Genomic DNA, 19,746 nt, shown 5'->3' on the forward strand with positions numbered 1-19,746 from the left:
GATTTCTCTATTCACTGGGAAAAAAATCACAAGAAGTTCCAAAATAAAGTTTCGATTACAAAATAAATAAAAAATGACTTGCAATGCAAATTGTCAAAAAATGAAGAATCCAACTGTGAAACATAAAAGTACTATATAGGAATCGGACAGACAAGCTTAAGGGTCTGAGTATTTATTTTACGTAATCACGTGTTCTTTTGTGTTATTAATCTTGCTCATCTTTAATGTTTTCAATAAACTATTTAATCTATTACAGTATGCAGTAAATTAATTGAACAGCTAACCTTCAAAATTGCAGACATTTAATGTTTAAACAAATAATGTTTTTCTTAACCTTTGTTAACAATTTTGCAGATTTGTTCCTTTATATGAGAACCCTTAGTGCAGACTTAAATCCATCAATTTTTAGGGAAAGGGACTTACGGCCAAGAATTTCCTAGGGAAATGGGAGAGGGCAAGAATAAAGGTGATCCATAATCTACTCAATTTTCGAGCATCTTACTTTTTTGTATATCTTATATTACTTCCTGAACCACAGGGACGCCATGACGTCTCAGGCACGCCAACGATTTATCAGAGGCGTAAAAAAGGCTGCTAAAAAAACCAGTCAAGTCCCCCTGAAAAACCGAAGTCCCAGTCCCCCTGATAAGGCTTGAGGCTGGCAAAAAAGCCGAGTGACTCAGCCCAAACAAGTTAAGATTTATGCATCTTAGCTAAGTCCCCTCCCATATTTGACATTAACCATGTATGTTTACTCTACATACATGAATCAAAGGAACTATGTATATATAAACACGAATTTTGCAACAATATTATTTTTTTAATAAATAATTAGATAGCCCCGCCAATAACACTGCGTCTTACTTTAAAAAAAAACTATACATAATAGTGTGACGGCCAAAAATCAATATTCGGTTCACAGTACAAGGGGAATTTAGTTTGTGTTAAGCTATTCAATCAAATGAGGTTATTTACATTAAAATAATTGAAGCTTTACGAAATACATATAACCTCTTATTACATATGACCTCTTAATACATATGATCTCTCAATACATATGACCTCCTAATACATATGACCTCTTAATACATATGACCTCTTAATACATATGACCTCTTAATACATATAATCTCTTAATACATATGACCTCCTAATACATATGACCTCTTAATACATATGACCTCTTAATACATATTAAATAAAAAAAAATAATTTTTTTAGCTGAAAGTAAGGAGCGACATTAAAACTTAAAACGAACAGAAATTACTCCGTATATGAAATGAGTTGTCCCCTCCGCAATCCCTCGCTCTTTACGCTAAAGCTTTTAATTTTTTTTAAAAAGTAGAATTGTGGCAAAGAGTCAAACTTTAGCGTAAAGAGCGAGGGATTGTGGAGGGGACAACTCATTTCATATACGGAGTAATTTCTGTTCGTTTTAAGTTTTAATGTCGCTCCTTACTTTCAGCTAAAAAAATTATTTTTTTTTATTTAATTTCTGAACGTTTTTGAATTAATGCATGTTTGGTTTTGGCTCTCCGCACATAAATTATTAGAATGAAATTTGTATAATAATTCTTTTTTCTTTGCTAAATGGCTTTCTCTTAGTTTTGATCAGACGATTTTGAGAAATAAGGGGTGGAGAAGGAGGCCTAGTTGCCCTCCAATTTTTCGGTTACTTAAAAAGGCAACTAGAACTTTTAATATTTAACGAACTTTTTATTAGTAAAAAATATACGTAACTTAACAATTAACTTACGTAACAAACTTTCATAACCTTATATTTTTAATATGTATACGAGGGGGTTTGTACCCTCGTTAATACCTTGCTCTTTACACTAAATCGTAAGTTTTGTCCCAATTCTTTAAGAATGACCCCTGAATCAGAAAGGCCGTAGAATAAATAGTTTAAATTACTAAAAATACTTTAGCATAAAGAGCAAGGTATTTATCTCCTCCTAAATACCTCGCTCTTTATGCTAAAGTATTTTTCGAACCCCTCATATGCGTAATAATCTCTGTTCGTTTTAAGTTTCAATGCTACTTCTTCCTTTCATTTGAAAAAACGTTTTCATGTTTATTTTTCATTGTTTTCTTATAGTAATGCTTGAGAATCCTGCGCCCTTTTCATTGAATTTTTCTTCCCCCATGACAGATTCATCCAAGGAAAGATCCTCCAACATAGCCCCCTCTCCTCAGCCCCACCCCCAAGCAAAATAAAATCCCCCTGAAAACGTCTGTACACTTCCCAATAACCATTACTGTATGTAAACACTGGTCAAAATTTGTAACTTGCAGCCCCTCCCCCAGGGATTGTGGGGGAGTAAGTCATCCCCAAAGACATAGTTTTTATGGTTTTCGACTATGTTGAACAAAATGGCTATCCCAAATTTTTATCCGTTGACTTTGGGAAAAAAATGAGCGTGGGAGGGGGCCTAGATGCCCTCCAATTATTTTGGTCACTTAAAAAGGGCACTAGAACTTTTCATTTCCGTTAGAATGAGCCCTCTTGCAACATTCTAGGACCACTTGGTCGATACGATGACCCCTGGAAAAAAAAAAAAAAAAAAAAAAAAAAATAAACACGCACCCGTGATTTGTCTTCTGGCAAAATATACAAAATTCCACATTTTTGTAGATAAGAGCTTGAAACTTCTACAGTATGGTTCTCTGATACGCTGAATCTGATGGTGTCATTTTCGTTAAGATCCTATGACTTTTAGGGGGTGTTTCTCCCTATTTTCCTAAATAAGGCAAATTTTCTCAGGCTCGTAACTTTTGATGGGTAAGACTAAACTTGATGAAACTTATATATTTAAAATCAGCATTAAAATGCGATTCTTTTGATGTAGCTATTGATATCAAAATTCAATTTTTTAGAGTTTTGGTTACTATTGAGCCGGGTCGCTCCTTACTACAGTTCGTTACCACGAACTGTTTGATGACCTCTTAATTTCGATTTAATGTTATTATTTATGCGTTTGCTCCTATGTTTCTTAATAATTTTAAAAAAGATCGTCAGTTGATTATTAGTAGGAAGAAATTTGATCCCTATTTTTCTTCATGCACTTTTAGCAGATACACAAAATTAGCACTTCCTGCATGTTTCTATGCATATATAGAAGTACAAATGCGCCGAACTTTAGAGTATCGGTTATAAAGTAAATTATTTCCATAAAACGAATAAAGGAGAAAAGTGCCAAAGAAGATTTAATACTCGTTTTTATGGCAATCTTTAAACCATTTGGGGAAATATTTAGTATTTAGTTTTTCCATGGGTTTATGTGCTTAAGCATGGATAGCAAAATTAATTGTATTTAGAGGGAACCTCACAACGTCAGATAGTTTTCGGACACCTAAATTGCTTACGCCAAAAGTAACGTATTAGCTGAAAAATAGGTGTAACTAAAACAGTAACGTTAGATATAGCGTATAATCACTTCGTGATAACGAACTGTAAGTTAGGAGCGATCCGGCTCAATAATAACCGAAACTCTAAGAAACGGAGTTTTAATACCAATAGATATGTCAAAATACTGAATTTATTATGATGATTCCAAATATATAAATTTCATTAAGTTAAGTCTTACCCCATCAAAGGCTACTAGCCTGAGAAAATTTGCCTGATTTTTGAAAAAATGGGTAATTCCCCTAAAAGTCATAGAATGAAAATCACTGCATCAGATTCAGCACATCTGAGAACCCTACTGTAGAGGTTTCAAGCTCCTATTACAAAAATACGGAATTTTGTATTTTTCGCCAGAAGAAAGATCACGATGCGTGTTTATTTGTTGTTTTTTATATTTTTTTCTGGGGTGATTGTGTTGACCTAATAGTCTTAGCACATCGGGAGAGATCTCATTAAATTAAAAATTAAAATAACGTAAATAACGTAAATTAAAAGCTCTAGTGCTACTTTTGGGTGACCGCAAAGATTGGAGAGCAACTAGGCCCCCTCCCACACCCCTTTTTCTCAAAATCATCCGATCGAAATTTTTATCTTTGACCTGACTTTCAATTGAAAAAACTTTTTTAATTTAATGTTACAAAAATCGTCTTTTGAACAGCAATATCGAAATATTAGCTAAACAGGCCACGGTACGCTATTTTGACGTAAGAAAACTTTATTTCATAGGAGCGTTATTTAATCCTCCAAAGAAAGAAAAAACATTTTAGTCAGTTTGATCAATTTATTCTTGCTCTTAAGTATTCTTTTCTCTACATACAATACTGTATTCAGAGCTCTATATACAGGCAAGATAGGGGGGTTGATTTACGAATATATAGCGGGTGGGGAAAAAGAAATTTTCGAAAATCTATGGATGCGGGATAATTTTGCTGTTTTATTGATTTTTCTCAGTAGAAATACCCAAAAAACTGCATTGAAAATACCAAAAAAGCTAATTTCTAATGAAAATATTAAAAATGACTATATTTTCTGAATCTAGGGGAAGAGAAAATTTTCTCCTCTCCTGTTAATTTAGCGTGTATGCATACAGAAGTAAGAGTAAATCACCCATTTGACACCGAAATGTAGAAACAGAAAAATGAGTAGCCATAGCTTATTTGTTTCTTGACAACTTAGTATAAGCCTAGAATTAGGGCTATTAAGAAGGGGAAATGTTAAGAATACGATTCTTACTTCATAATAAGCATACAAATTGTTCGTTATACATTTTGAAGACGCTTCCACTATACTTTACCCCTGACACCTGGCACGTACGCAGGGGGAGGGGGTCTTTGGGCCCTCCCCCCCGACATTTTTTGAAATTTTTAATTTCCCCATGGTTTCTTGGGATTTCTGGCAAAAGTAGGACATTTATTAAAATCTAGATACATGTATGAAGCCTTTTTTTGGGATTTTACAGCACGCAATTATCCGGTCAAGTCACTTCCCAATTATTAACCCGTTTTCTGTCTAAATTTTTACCCTCTTTGAATTAATTAGCGATTATACTGTTGTTTTTTTTTTTTTTTTGTAAAGAGAGTTTGCTTTCCACAGCAAAATAGAATTATCCTTGATATTAGGGCGTTTATCCCCCCTTTTCAGAATGAAGTACAGCTTTTAATGGATCAATTTTGGAAACTATCATTTTTCATTCAAATCGACGTTTTTGCAATAGAAGAACTACCCCCCACAACACCCATATTGCACTATTAACCCTAAAATTTCCCTTTCTGTGGGATATAATAGATTAATCACTGGTTCTAAATCGCTATGAACATAACTTGAGACTATAACGTACTTTTGAGGCTTCAGTCTCCTTCCCCCCATCCGCTACAATACTACGGATTAAAGTTAATCTGTATTTTCCGATATACGTGCTTTTTGCATTTATTTAGTTACTAAATAAAAAAGTGCTACTTTATATCTGCTGTTTCGAAGGTTTTGCCCTCCCCCGAAAAAAATTCCTGCGTACGTGCCTGCCTGACACCGTTGCTTAATGTTCAAATATACAGCCCAAATCATATATTTCCCATGTTTTTTTCTTGATTTCATCAAGGTTGATTCAATTCAAGGGTGCACGGATTGAAACAAGAGTGAGGTATGGCAAAATGCATGAAGAATATATAATTTGGACTATATATTTTTGTGTTAGGGGTGGGGGTGAAATTTTTCAAGTATATTGGGAGCACCTTCAATATGCTTGAAAAGCAATTTTCCTGGGGCGAATCTCCAGCATTTTACTGGGGGGGGGCAAGAGGGGTCCATATCTGGATGTTCAAGGAGCTATATAATAATTTTATTCTTCGAGTTATTGGGTGAGGACTGCCCCCCTCCCAAAAGACGCCCTGAATTTTTCTGCATATTATGAAATAGTATTGTTTTCTTAACATGTTTCCTTCTCGATAGCCCTAATTATAGGCTTATACCAACGACTCATACCACAAAAAGTTTGTGAGGGTTTGAAGAGAGCTCGTGAGAGAGAAAGAGAGGTTTCGAAGTTCTTCCTGGCAAGTGAATCTGTAGAAAACCATACATTAACATTTTAGAGCACCCCAAACCATCCCAGAGTATATGTCGTTATGGAGAGACTGCAGTATTACAAATCTACCCAGCTACGTGTCTAAAAAATTCATCAGTTAGAACTGCTTAAAAAGCGTTAGAAAAATTTACATAGAAACAAAACTGATTGTCGCTATGATTTATCAAAAGCTAATTATCATAATTACTTATAATTGAAATCGAGCAAACTTTCTAATGAGGTCTGCCGGGTAATTTAAGGGATCATAGTACTGTCATGTTATTATTAAAAAGTTTAAAGCGCAGCGCTCTACTTTTTTCTTCTTTTTGGCTTCAAGCACGCTGTTGTTTATTAACTATACTCTGATTAGCTACGCTTGCTTAGACCACACCGCAATGGAGTAATTATAGCGTTTTGTCATTTGCCTCAATCTGATTGGAGCGGCTTTACTTTGATAAATAATGGCTGCCAAAAGCTAGCCAATCAGATATGAGAAACAGAGGGCGGAGATATGTGTGCGCTGTCGGAACAAAGTGATTCAACGAGGTTCTAGTTAGATCACTTCAGTTTGTTTTCTAAGTAATAAATCTCGTGAATATGATGGGAGTAGCTTCGGGTTCTCATGTTCGTAGAGAGGTTAAGCAAGAAATGTCTGAAAGTGATGATGATATTAGCGTGGGTTGTCCTACCCCAAGACCCTCGACAACACAGGGTAGTGAATTCAGTGAGGATGATAAACCAAAAAGTGGGGTCAGGTCTTTTTCCATCTTAGACATTCTGGGACATAAAGAAACCAATCAGGAAGAAATAGCTTCAGTAAAGCCTTCAATTACCCTTCGCCAAGACTTACTGCAAAGAAGTATGCAAGCACAACAGCAGGCAAAAATCGTTCGGCCTTGGGACTTACCACAGGCTGCTGCTTACCAAACCATGATACACCAACAACAAATTTTGCGAAATCAGATTCCTTTTATGCACCCCTTTGCAGCAGCAGCATTAGCAGGTCTTGTGCCCTTTCAACTCCCACAAATGCCTCAAACGGCACCTCACCCCTCAAGAGTCTCAGCCTGGTCCCCTTCTAGCTCACATGAAGAGCGAGAAGAAACAGAAGACAGTTCAAGCAATGCTTCTGCAAGCCCTGCTCTATCGAATGAAAAGTCAAAGTCACAAAATAATGCTAAGGAAAAAGTAGGAAAAGATGGATCCCCTTTAGATGCACTTTTTCAAATGACTTCTAAAACTTTTGAAGGAAATAGCGGAGATACTAGTGGTAAGTTTTCTTTCTACTTCTAAATTGTATAGGGTAGGAGCCGCCTATCTAACCAAAACTTGCTGAATATTTCCACCCCAAAGTTTTCTTTATCAAAGACAGTGGCACAATTTCGTCAAAATCCCGGGGGGAGGGGACTTGGAGTCGATATTTCAAAAGCAAACTAAAGAAATCTGTTTCTGTGGATGCTTGAATTATGTAGGCTTATCTTTGTTTGACAAAATTCTTGAAGACGCTAAATATCCGACTGGTGGGGAGGGGGAGATGAGGTCTGGGAGGATATTATCCCCCTTTCTCCATAGAAAATTAATTCTTTGATGAAAGGTAAGTAGGATTCATATTTTTTTTGGGGGGGGGGTGTCCAACTGCAGAGAATATTTCTTTTGACTATTGCCTGGTTGACAATATAAATTGTTTCCGAAACCTCTAACTTGAAAAAGTTACACACTTATTTTACACCCCACCCCCTATGCATCAATAAAGCCTAACGACTCAAACCGAGGGTCGTACCAATGAGTAAGTTCTGAAAGGGGCCAGTGCATTGTAGAAGCGAGTAGCAAAGTACAGTAGAGAAGCTTTGAGAGCCTAATGCTCCCAAACCTCCTGATTCTAGCGACTTGTTTCACAGCCACTTTCATTATTTTTTAATACAATATGCCTATTTTCTATAGTTCTGCCGAATTTTCCTTTCAAAATAGATAATTTTCTGCTTATGTGCCTATGCACACAGCTGAAATATGCCCGCAATAAGATCAATTGTCATTATTTATATATAATTTTTCACATATTATGGAGGGTCTAGACCCCATGACTTTTGTCCCATCTAGCTGAATTTCTCTGTGCTGGTCACAACGCTGGAAATAATGTCAAAAGTAGATAATCTCGGATTCTGTCCCTATTACATAAAAAAAACTAGTTTTTCTAACTGAAAGTAAGGAGCGATATTAAAACTTAAAACGAACAGAAATTACTCCGTATATGAAGTGGGTTGTCCCCTCCGCAATCCCTCGCTCTTTATGCTAAAGCTTTTAATTGTTTTAAAAAGCAGAATTATGGTAAAGAGTCAAACTTTAGCGTAAAGAGCGTAACAGGCTCGTAACTTTTGATGACAAAGACCAAATTTGATGAAACGTATATATTTAAAATCAGCATGAAAATCCGATTCTTTTGATGTATATTTTAGCATCAAAATTCCGTTATTTAGAGTTTCGTTTACTATTGAGCCGGGTCGCTCCTTACTACAGTTCGTTACCACGAACTGTTTGATAGAAATTGACTTACTTTCTGTATCTTCAATTGTAATAGAACCTTGCTTACAATTAAAAGATATATGTAATTACAGTTATGATTATCTTACAACTGTAAGATGCTTAAAATTATAATGGAGCAAACTTTTTAAGTGCAGTTGTATGCATTCCAAGGGGAGAGGCATTGGGGTTGTCCCACCTATATTCCCCCCTTGATTTTGAAAAATGCTTTTTTAAAGTATTTTCACTGACAAAAGCCTTTTTTGGCACTTCCATTAAAAAAAAAACAACGTAAAAACGACAAGTTCCCTCATAGACACTGAAAAAATACATTTTGCCCACCCCCTTCAAAAAAATTCAGTTTTTTGAATTGGCCACTGTTTAAATGTGCCATTAATTTTTAAATTCGTTTCCTATTACAAGAGCTATTTGTTTGCTATTCATTTATTATTAATTTGTTTATTAGCTTAAACTATGCACATGAATACTATTTTTGCTGTGACATTGTCTTGAGTACCAGGGGAGGGGGGGCTTGGAAAGTACATTCTGAGAACCCACTGGCTATACAGGACTATACATGAAAATAATTCATACCCGATCAAATTTTTGAATGATCTTACACTCGTGGCTTGTTTTTACGTCAGTCAGGTCGTTTTTTCTGTTGAGGTAGCGGTTAAAATGGTTAGTTTTTTTTCTTTTGTACTGAGAAAAGTTTAGCAGGAGTTTCAACCGATATTTATCTTTTCCCTTAACTAACTGGCTGAAAATCCCTTGCTTTTTTTCTCAACCATTTTTGTTGTTGTTTTTATCCTATGCTTTAAAGTTAAATAATATAATTCTTGGGAATCATAACAAATATTCACAAAATAGGCAAAATGTTTAAAGTACTTAAAGACGAATGTAATAGGTTTATCTCTATTTTCTTTATTGAATGTTGTTTTCAGCAATGGAGGGTTTGAACTCCAAGAGCTCTTTCATTACACCTCTTCATTATTGCAGTGATTAATATCCAATTCAGTTATCATTATTGACGAAGCAATTATTATAAACTAATTATTGGATTGGTAAAATATAATGTATATCTAAATATTTACAGTTTAAAACTGTGCTTTAGCAACAATACCTTAAGGGTACTACAGTGATCTTCAATAATACCTTACAAACAATTATGTGGTGAAATATTTGGCATAAATTGTTTTTAAGCAATATAGTTGTAATCATACAAAATTTGAGAAATTCATGGTCGTGCGAAGTTTACAAAAACATAGAGGAGAAAATTGGAGAGTAAGATTAAGTGAAAATTATTAGTCAATGGGACATTATTGACGAGGAACGATCCATTCTACCTATTCCGCACTAAAATGCTTTGTTTTCTGACAAAAAGTTCCTATTTCTGACCAATATAGGCCTACCCTTAATTAATTATGTACCTCAAACAGAACATAAATTCATTATACAACCGCGCTAACGACAGCGTAAAGCAAAGTAACCAAAGGAATGGTTCGTAGAATCCTTGGTTCCCTAAGGCTTCTTTTTTTTTTTTTTTTTTTTTTTTTTTTTTTTTTTTTTTTTTTTTTTTTTTTTTTTTTGACAGTTGTTCTCTGCTTTTAAAGTGAAGTCCGTGGGCTCTAAATAATAATTAAAAGGAAAAAATAATGGGGGACACCATAAGTAGACCTTTCAAGATGTTGTTTTCATCAATGATTAGAGAAGACAAGGCATTTGCAAAAGATTGACAAGCATAAAGCTGGAGAATCTAGCTAATTCTAGGGAAAGAACGATTGAGGCTATCTAATTGTTAACTCTTCTAGTTTAAAAGTGGTATATGCGGCTTAATTTTACTCTATTCTACTATATTACTCATAGCATTAGTATTATAGAGACTTTACTTTTTTTTATTAGACTGGGTAACGCCACTCTGTCTAGTGCTGTTAGATCTTGATTCCTAAGAGCCGATGATTTGATCAGCGATCGCTGCAACCTAGTAAAAACGAACCACGGCCCGTAGTAACCAAGAATTTTAAAATACTTATTGAAAAAAACCCTGTCAACTGAAATAAATTGCCATTTGAAGAGGATTCAGCAGTTGTAACTGGGATGATTTCGATTGATCCTAATGGTAAAAGTTTATTGCGAAAATAAATTAATAGGAATTCGAAAGATAGCCTGAAATCCTTGAAAAGGGTGTCAAATCTAATTCAAAACTGTCCCGTTGGAATTGCCAATGTCCAAACCCCAAACAAAAAGTTACTGCCCCAACCTTGAACATCAACGAAAGTCCATTTTTTCATAGGGATCAAATAGTTCGTGGTAACGAACTGTAAGTAAGGAGCGAACTGGCTCAATAGTAACCGACATTCTAAAAAAAACGAAATTTCGATACCACTAGATATATCAAAACAATTAACTTATTTTTATGATTCCAAATATATAAGTTTCATTAAGTTTAGTCTTTCCCATCAAAAGGTACGAGCCTTAGAAAAGCTGTCTGATTTTCGAAAAAATAGGGAAAGATCCCCTACATATCATAGAGTTTTAATGAAAACCATATTGTCAGATTCAGCGTATTAAAGAACCCTGTTGTAGCGGTTTCAAGCTCCTATCTGCAAAAATGTGGAATTTTGTAATTTTTGCCAGAAGAAAGATCACGGATACGTGTTTGTTTTATTTTTTCCGGGGGTAATCGTATCAGCCCAGTGTGCCTAAAAAGTCGAGAGAGGGCTCATTTTAACGAAAATGAAAAGTACTAGTGCCCTTTTTAAGTGACCAAAATCGGGGGACAGCAGGTCCCCTCCCACGCCACTTTTTCCTCAAAATCATTCGATTAAAATTTTGAGAAAGCTATTTTGTTCAGAATAGTTAAAAATCCAAATAAAATGACTTTGGAGATAACATGACCCCCTAGAGCCCCTGGGGAACAGTTTTTAAGTTATACAATTTTTTATTGTTTACGCATAGTATTTGTTATTAGGAAGTAGGTATATATTTTTTAGGGTGGAGAAGGGAGAGCAATTTTTCTGCTGGGTGAATTTTGCACGACGAGAATTTTCCATGGAGAGTGAAGCTTCCAGGGGTGGACTTTTCAGGGGAAATTTTGTACTGAATGAATTTGCCAGAATTCTTATACGAAATTTCTTTATATGTCTTGCTTTCTCTTTACCAATTCAATTTTGTGCGGAAGATGCTACGGGTAATTGTCTGGGTTAAATTTTCGCCAGGATTGAAATGTACAGAATATATGTCTGTGAGGAGGGCAATTTTTCCGTGGAGGTGGAGCCAGATATCCTGGCATTATTTAAAAAACGATCAGAAATTAGATAAAAAACACGTTTTTTCAACTGAAAGTAAGGAGCAACATTAAGTTTAAATTGAACAGACATTATTTCGTATATAAGGGGTTCCCCCTCCTCAACACCTCACTCTTTACGCTAAAGTTTGAATTTTGTCCCAATTTTCTAAAAACGACTCCTGAAACACAAGGTGGTTTAATTAGAACAATAAGTAACTTTTTTATAAGTACCAAAAAACTTTTGTGCGAAAAGCGAGGTACTGAGGAGGTGACAACCCCGATAAATACGTAATACTTTCTGCTCGTTTTAAGTTTTAATGTTGCTCCTTACTCTCTGGTGAAAAACTAGTATTTTTTATTTAATTATATTTAAAGAATAATTATTTTTGTACAGACATTCTTTCCCTAAGGCTTTCTTGTCGTCGGTTTTCATTTCGAGAAAACCAAGAAATGACCATAACCTGCTTTTTGGTGGCACTAATTTTTGAAGCTTTAAGTTGCAAGTTTAAGTTTAAGTTTGAGTTGCAAAGCCTAAATATACCTTTCAAAGAATCAAAAGTAATTCTTCAAAAGTCGTTTGGGTAAGGAATATTTCCTCCAGGACATCAAGACACGGGAAAAAGTGAATTTGAAATCAAGTTCAATTGTGAACTGTTTGTCAAAGTGAGGTAAAGCGTAAAACATATTACTGTACAAGCAAATCATAAATTTGAAAAAAAATAACAAAAAACTTGTATAGGGTAATAATTATACCAATCAATGGAATAGGTCAAGCTTAGTTAAATCGAGCAAGTTTAATCTTGATTTGACAAAAATGTCTAATAATGCCTTTTAAATAACCACCGTTGGTTCTGATCCACCCCTAAACAAAATTTTTTGTAGATTCACGTAGCTACCCTAAAACCTTAAAAAAGGCACATTGATTCCAATTGTCTATAATGTGCTTCGCAATAACCAACCATTATTACTCGCATTTTGAAAAGAACACCAAGAAGTGTTTCAATAAAACCCGAGTTTTTATTGTTTCCACGGTGCTTCGCTTAAATAGCCTCTCTTTATTTTCCTAAGTATTATTTGAGTCTTTGTCTATTCAAGGATCTAATTGGATTTGCTCTTTACTAATGGGAGTTTGATTCGAAAAATAGAAGTATAAAACACGCTATGTTGTACAATATTGTTATATATTAGCTGAAGTTTTTAGAAGCCAATCTCACCTAGTGCAAAACGTACATTATTCCAGGTTATAACGGCAGAACCTAAAAAAAAAGCAAAAACAGCCAAACTGGCTTAATACTAGATCTCCACAAGCATATTCTCTAAAAATAAAAATTAGCACTAAAAAGTGACAACAGCCTTCTTACGGTCGATGTAAATTTTTTATTGCAAGACTATTTTTTTTTAGGATGGGAATTCGACCAAAAGCATCATAAAAAGCAATATGTCCAAATCTGTAGCCAAAACGAATCTTAAAAAAAATTATGTATCCCAGTGCAAAAGCAAGCACCCGACAATTTGGAAATTATCCGAAATCTCCTAAAAAGCAAAAATTAATATTCTTTTTCTTGAGAAGCTTTAAATATAAGTGAAAACGAGGGGTACAAAACGGATTGAGCTTTACATAACCGAAATCTCAAAATGATTGAAATTATAAATGTGTAAAGGAAAAAAGTTTGTGAGTTGAGGAAAATGAATTAAAAAGACCAATTTATGTAAAGCCTAACCCATTGTGCACCCCTCGGTTTTACTTACGTTCATAGTTTCTCGAAAATAAAACTGTTTTCTACTTTTTAGTCCATTTTGAAACCGAGTTTTAAGCAAACGATATATTTTTAAGAATTACATTTGACTTTTTAGTCTTATCTAAAAATAAAGATTCTTTAGTCTCATCTACAACAAAAACGTGTCTTATCCAAAACCAGAGTTAACACGGCCACAGGTAAGTTTTCTTACCGCTCCGCTGTCAAGTTTTGTATAATCAAGCATTATCCAACGTTATCGCAAGTGCAAACATCCTACTGATAAAATTTGAAAGTAACTGAACATTCGAAAATGGTCAAAAAGGTGCTCCAATATTTAATAAATTTATATGAAAAAGAAATCGTTGAGCTAAAAAAAAGATTTAACATAAAAAATAACTTTACAGTGATAAAGTTAAGGTTGTATCAAGATAGGCAAGGAAATCCAGAGCTAGTCAAGACAATTGAGGCAATGATTTGCAAGCCTCAACCTCAAACACTCTTCAAGCAGAAATTACAGCTGATGATTCAGAGGTAGAATCTGTATCTCATCACTACACAGGTTTACCGGGAAGACCTTGGTATCCAATGATACCTGAGTGCAAATAAATGCCCAATTTACATTGCTCAATGATTAACTGCATAAATGTTGCAACTCAATCAACTACATCACCACGAAAAAGAGTTGTGACTGGTTTAAACTTGAAGAACTAAATTGAATTCGTGATCATTTTCAACTTCTTGCTTCATTTCGATTAAAGTGACTCGATAACAATTAGAAAATCTTTTCTGATGTAATGTCTAAAATTTATTTTATAAAAGCAGCAACACAACGAAAATTGGTCTTTCAACTCCAGAACAATTATCATGGTTACAGTAGTAGGTGGAACCAACTAAAGGATGGACAACAACCCATGGTAACCATTAATTAAAAAACTGAATTTTTAAAGAATTTGTATAATATTTTCAATGATATCTTTATGGAATACTCTAATATCTTTTTTAGATTTCACTAAACAGTGATTCGTAATTCCGAAAGGAAATTTTGGAAAACTTCTAAGATGGGTCTGAAGTCCCTCAAATATTCTAAAATTTTCTTGAGCCTTGCACTGGATGTTTACAGTCCATCACCTTGAATAGTAACGAAAATCATATTTTTGTGTGGGTAGCGCTGATCCGTCTTTTTTTTCTTTTAAACCAGGGGTGATCTAAATAAATTAATAGTCCTAGAATATCAAGGAAGACTCCTTCGAATAGAAACGTCTATTATACTTTTTAAATAAGGAAGCAAATTGCGTCATGACGAAATTCTGTTCCCTACCATTTCATGCAGAAAAATGTCAATTTAGCCAAAATAGGACCAAATAGCCGGAGAGTGCGAATTTCGAAATGTCAAATCGATTTTGGCCCGAGAGGCGTAAAGTTATCCTTCTACCTCGTTGGGGGACAGCCTTAAGGAAGAAAACCGTGAATTTCATCTTTGAAGATGATTTACAACAGACAAAACTTACTCATCTGTTGGAGATGGCTGAGCCACCAAATTTACGGGATTTACTGGAGGATTGTTGGTTGGATTTTAAGACACCTGAGAAGTTATATTTTTTCAAGATAGGTGATTCTGGTACCTCGTCTGTGGCAAATTAGTTTCAAACTCTGCGAGTCGACACTGGACTGCCACCTTGGGAGAAGCTTAAAGCGAAAGTATTGGAATGTACAATAACGCGCACTAAGTTAAACTTCTGTGTGTCAGCTACTTCATCCATCCAGGACACACTCCAAAGATTATGTACCCGCCAAAGCTACCCGCCGAACTCTTAGGTAGCTACCCGCCGAACTCATAGGATAATCTGATTAAATTCAATAATACAATGACCAGCTTCCATTGTGGATTTCTCAAGGACATACTAGAGATAATAGTTACCATTCCCGAATCACCTGCAAATGACATTTTTGTTCTCCCTTGACAGTTTTTTTTTCAATTTTGGTTACTATAGGCCGTGGTATGTTCTTTACTAGATTGCAGCTATCGCTGAAGCTATGATGTGCCTTCTACGTTTTTATATTTTAATTAAGCTACAGAATTACCATTCAATGTCATTCTGTGTCATGCTTTGACAGGCACTAAAAGAGATAAAGAGCTTTAAACCATAAAGTGAATTGGTTGTTTCTGAAATCCAAGCACTCTTTAAAATTGCTGAAGTAGAGAACTATGATGTTTCCTCGGAAATGTCAACCAGTGGGAATCCCCTTCAAGAGAAATATATTGGCTTAGTATTGCTTTCTAACAGACGGGATACATTTCTCCAAGGGATATATATATATATATGTTTTCATAAACCTTTTAAATAGACTTGTTGACATTGAAAAGTTACATGAAAACTCTACACACATAACATTGTGCCCAGAGGGTTAAGGGCTTTGGCATTGGGGTAAGAAAGAGCCCTAGTAAATTTAGGTGTAGATGGTGGAGCCTATAAAAAGGCAGGCAATTTCTCTGGGCTCCTATGGCAAATCTTCCATGGGCGTTTCTATGGATGCAATCTTCCATTGGGCTTATAATTTCTCCAACGCCCCCTCCTCTTGCCGTGTAGGCACGGGTGTACTTTTTTGGAGCCAAATGGGATTTTTAATTATTAAATAAAAAAAACAAGTTTTTGTTTTTAACTGAAAGTAAGGACCGACATTAAAACTTCAAACGAACAGAAATTATTCTGTATATAAAAGGGGCTGTTTCCTCCATAACGCCTTGTTCTATACGCTAAAGTTTGACACTTTGTCACAACTCTACTTTTTAAAACAATAAAAAACTTTGGTGTAAAGGGTGGGTAGCTGAGGAGGGGATATCCCCTTTCATATACGGAATAATTTCTGTTCGTATTAAGTTTTAATGTTGCTCCTTACTTTCTGTTAAAAAAAATTGTTTTTTTTATTTAATTTCTGAATGTTTTTGAATTAATGTAGGTTTTGAAGATTCCTCACCGTACAAGAATAATCAAAATGAAATTTACATATTAATTTTACTTTTTTTAACTAATAGCTTTATTATAACCTAAGTTTGATTTTTTTTTTCCACCTATTTAAAAATAACTCCCGAATCACAAAGGCTTTTTAATTAGAATAATAACTTCTTTTAAAAGCTAAAAAAAAACCTTAGGGTAAGAGCGAGCTATTGAGGAGAGGCAACCCTCATCATATACGTAATGTTTTCTGTTCCTTGTAAGTTTTAATGTTGCCCCTTACTTTCGGTTGAAAAAACTTGTTTTTTTTTAATTTAATTCCTGATCTGATCATAATTCCTTAATTTACTAAAAGTATTGTATTTATAAAATTTTACAGTTTCATGATATGTAATTAAACAAATAGAAAAGACTTCCAAATAAAGTAAGGAGCAAGTTGAGAACTCTAAACAAATTAAATTATTCTGTATATAAGAGGGACTACCCCCTTCTCAACACCTTGTGTCATTAAACAGAAGTTTTTTAGTTCTTTGAAAAATCTTATCTTTCTAATTGCAAATTTTCTTAAGAAATTAAAAAAAAAGCCAAACTTCTTAGTAAAGAGTTCGGAGCTAAGGAGGAGAGAGCCCCCTTCGTATAAAGAAAAATCTGTTCAAATATGTTTCAATTTGAAAAGCTCGTTTTTATTTAATTTCTGATGGTTTTCCAAATCATACCCAGGTTTAACCAAGATATAATTTGATCGTCCCTGAAATCCCTGATTACTTGCTTTTTAAATGTGTATATCAGTAATTATACGTTGATTAGAACAATCCTACGTTTAAATCGGCAATATTGATTTTGAATATAATTAGAATATACTTAAGAATTTGGCAGAGAATAGTAATTTTGGTAAAAATTCCCTGTTAATATTACTACTAAAGAGTTTCGGTTGGATGAAAAGAGTATTATTGTTAGTATATATGGAAATTTTGTGATACTTCTGATCTTCTACATAACTGAAGCCATCAGAGGATTTCATCACATCACGAGAGGATTTTCTCATCGATAAACACATTTCAATGAATATACCGGGGAGAGCTGTCCCCCCTCCTGAAAAAAAGAGAAAACTTTAGTATGAAATTATGTCCTTTCCCGAGCAAAATCGATAAATACATACCTTTAAATACACTAAAGTGCTTCATATAAATAGAAAAAGAAAATAACACATTTAAAATTGCTGAAAACTAAGCTACTAGTAGTATTTTCCATCCCAAAGAAGTTTCATGACGGGGCTGATGACGACCTGTCTTGCCTTTTCCACCTCTGTGCTGGTAGATATCGGAATGCAACATTTTAGCTGTATAGAGAAACAATTTAATTAATTCCTATTCCCGCCCTACCTCTTTCAACATGTGACTGAAACCTCATGAAAAGTAAGCAGTTTGTCCATTAAAATTTTCTTTTTAGGAATCTACCCTATTCTTAACCTAAACAATTACTCAACCCCTCTCATTATAGCTGATAGGCAATTACAATCACCGAACGTAGCCTAATTTCATTACAAATAAAGCGAATCAACATGGTTGAATCCAGTACTGCCACTGTGCGGTATTACTTCTTTGGCATACGGAAGCCTAAAATATAGTTATTGATTCTTTGAAATCAATTAGCTTCTTAGAATTTAAGCTGATTGCAAATTCGTTATCTTTGGGATGAAGGCATAGTTAAGTGCCCTAAAATGGCAGAAAACAAGACTTCCTTTGACCCATCTGTGTGGTCTTAATTTGGACCTTAGGTTTGATACAATCACCCTAGGAAAAAACGAAACAAATAAACATGCATCGACGATGTTTTTAAAAATTCCACATTTTGAAGATTGGAGCTTGAAACCTCTATGATAGGGTTCTCTTATATGTATCTAATAAAGGATTTTCAATAAGATTGCTTGCTTTTTTGAGGGTGTTTCCCCTTTTTTCAAAAATTAGGCAAATTTTCTCAGATTTTTGGTTTTGGGCGGGTAACAATAAACTGAAAGAATTTTATATGTTTAGAATCAGCATAAAAAGCCAATACTGCTGGTGTAGCAATTGTCATGAGAATCCCGTTTTTAGTTTTGGTGAATATTGGTCCAAGTCACTTTTTACTTTCAGTTTTTTTTTATCACGAACTATTTGATAAGATTCTCTTATGACGAATTTTTTTTTGAACCTGCTCATTTCATTTAGTTGATTAGGACAATAAAACAAAGAGGATTAATTTAACAGCTGGGTAGTAAGTTTAAACTTTGTTCTTCTTTCGCTATTCCATTGTTTTAATGTCTGAATATATAAGAAATTTAAGTTCAGGGGGGGGGGGGGTAATTATCTTGTTTTGAAAGAGATACATTTTACATGGCCTTTATAAAATCAAAACGTGGTATCTATGCTGGCAGGATGATTCTTGAGCAGGTATACTCCTGTAAACTATTCTAAGGCGTAGAAAATTGCATAAAGACAAACTTACATCTGTTATATTCTGAGGAAGTAATAAATCTATCTGTGATTTTGGTTTGAGTTTGATTTTCTTTTAAGATTAAATACATAATAATTAGGCATATTATTGATGAAATTAATTGATCCCTTTGCCAGGAATCCTTGTCTTTTAAAACTGACTGTATTTTGTTTCATTTTGCAGGCAATTTAATTGCTCTTTCTATTAGAGTTTTTTCCCAAAAGTATTTAAGAATAAACTTATTTCTGCCAAAAATATTTCTGAAATATATTCCCTGTCACCCAACCATTACTGATATTTTGGCGTTTGACCCCCCTGGAAAATTTTCTGCCGGCGCCCTTGACCATGTGGACAGTTATTGACTACCATCGTGTTCTAACGCCTTAAATTCATCAGTCTAGAAGATACTAAGACTTATTCCCTCGTGATTCCGAATTATCTGGCACGATGCCCAAGTGACATACTGAGTACATTTTGCAGTAAAATCATCTCCTTAACGAGAGTGTTTTCAAAAAGTTTAACTAGCCCAGTAAGCCTCCCAAATATAAGACGCGGCATCAGAAAGTCTTGATTTTTGTGTCATGTGTCACTTTGTCTGGTCCAGTCCGGCTGAGCTTATAAAAAGAGCTAACAGGATAGATTGTTTGCAGAAGAAGTACTTAAATCCGTCAATGACCGTCCATCAATCTGTTACAGAAGAATAAAAACAAGATACAACTTTAAACTTCGTGTTAACACAGGCCATGGTTGACTCTCTACAAGGTTGCTGTTACCACTGGCGACCTAATCTAGTAACTTGTCTTTCACGGATA

General features: G+C 34.5%; 1 protein-coding gene across 1 annotated transcript in view; it reads left to right on the top strand.

Annotated features, from left to right (window-relative positions):
- Positions 1-6,541: 6,541 nt before the first annotated feature.
- The window catches only part of LOC136024972 (homeobox protein HMX3-like), a 48,810-nt gene continuing 35,605 nt past the window's right edge, over positions 6,542-19,746 (top strand). Inside the window, exon 1 of the mRNA XM_065700576.1 lies at positions 6,542-7,233. Coding sequence (XP_065556648.1) covers positions 6,561-7,233 — 673 coding nt within the window. The 5' untranslated portion in view covers positions 6,542-6,560. The remainder of the gene's footprint in view (positions 7,234-19,746) is intronic.

This window comes from Artemia franciscana, chromosome 3 (assembly GCF_032884065.1).
Source record: "Artemia franciscana chromosome 3, ASM3288406v1, whole genome shotgun sequence".
NCBI lineage: Eukaryota > Metazoa > Arthropoda > Branchiopoda > Anostraca > Artemiidae > Artemia > Artemia franciscana.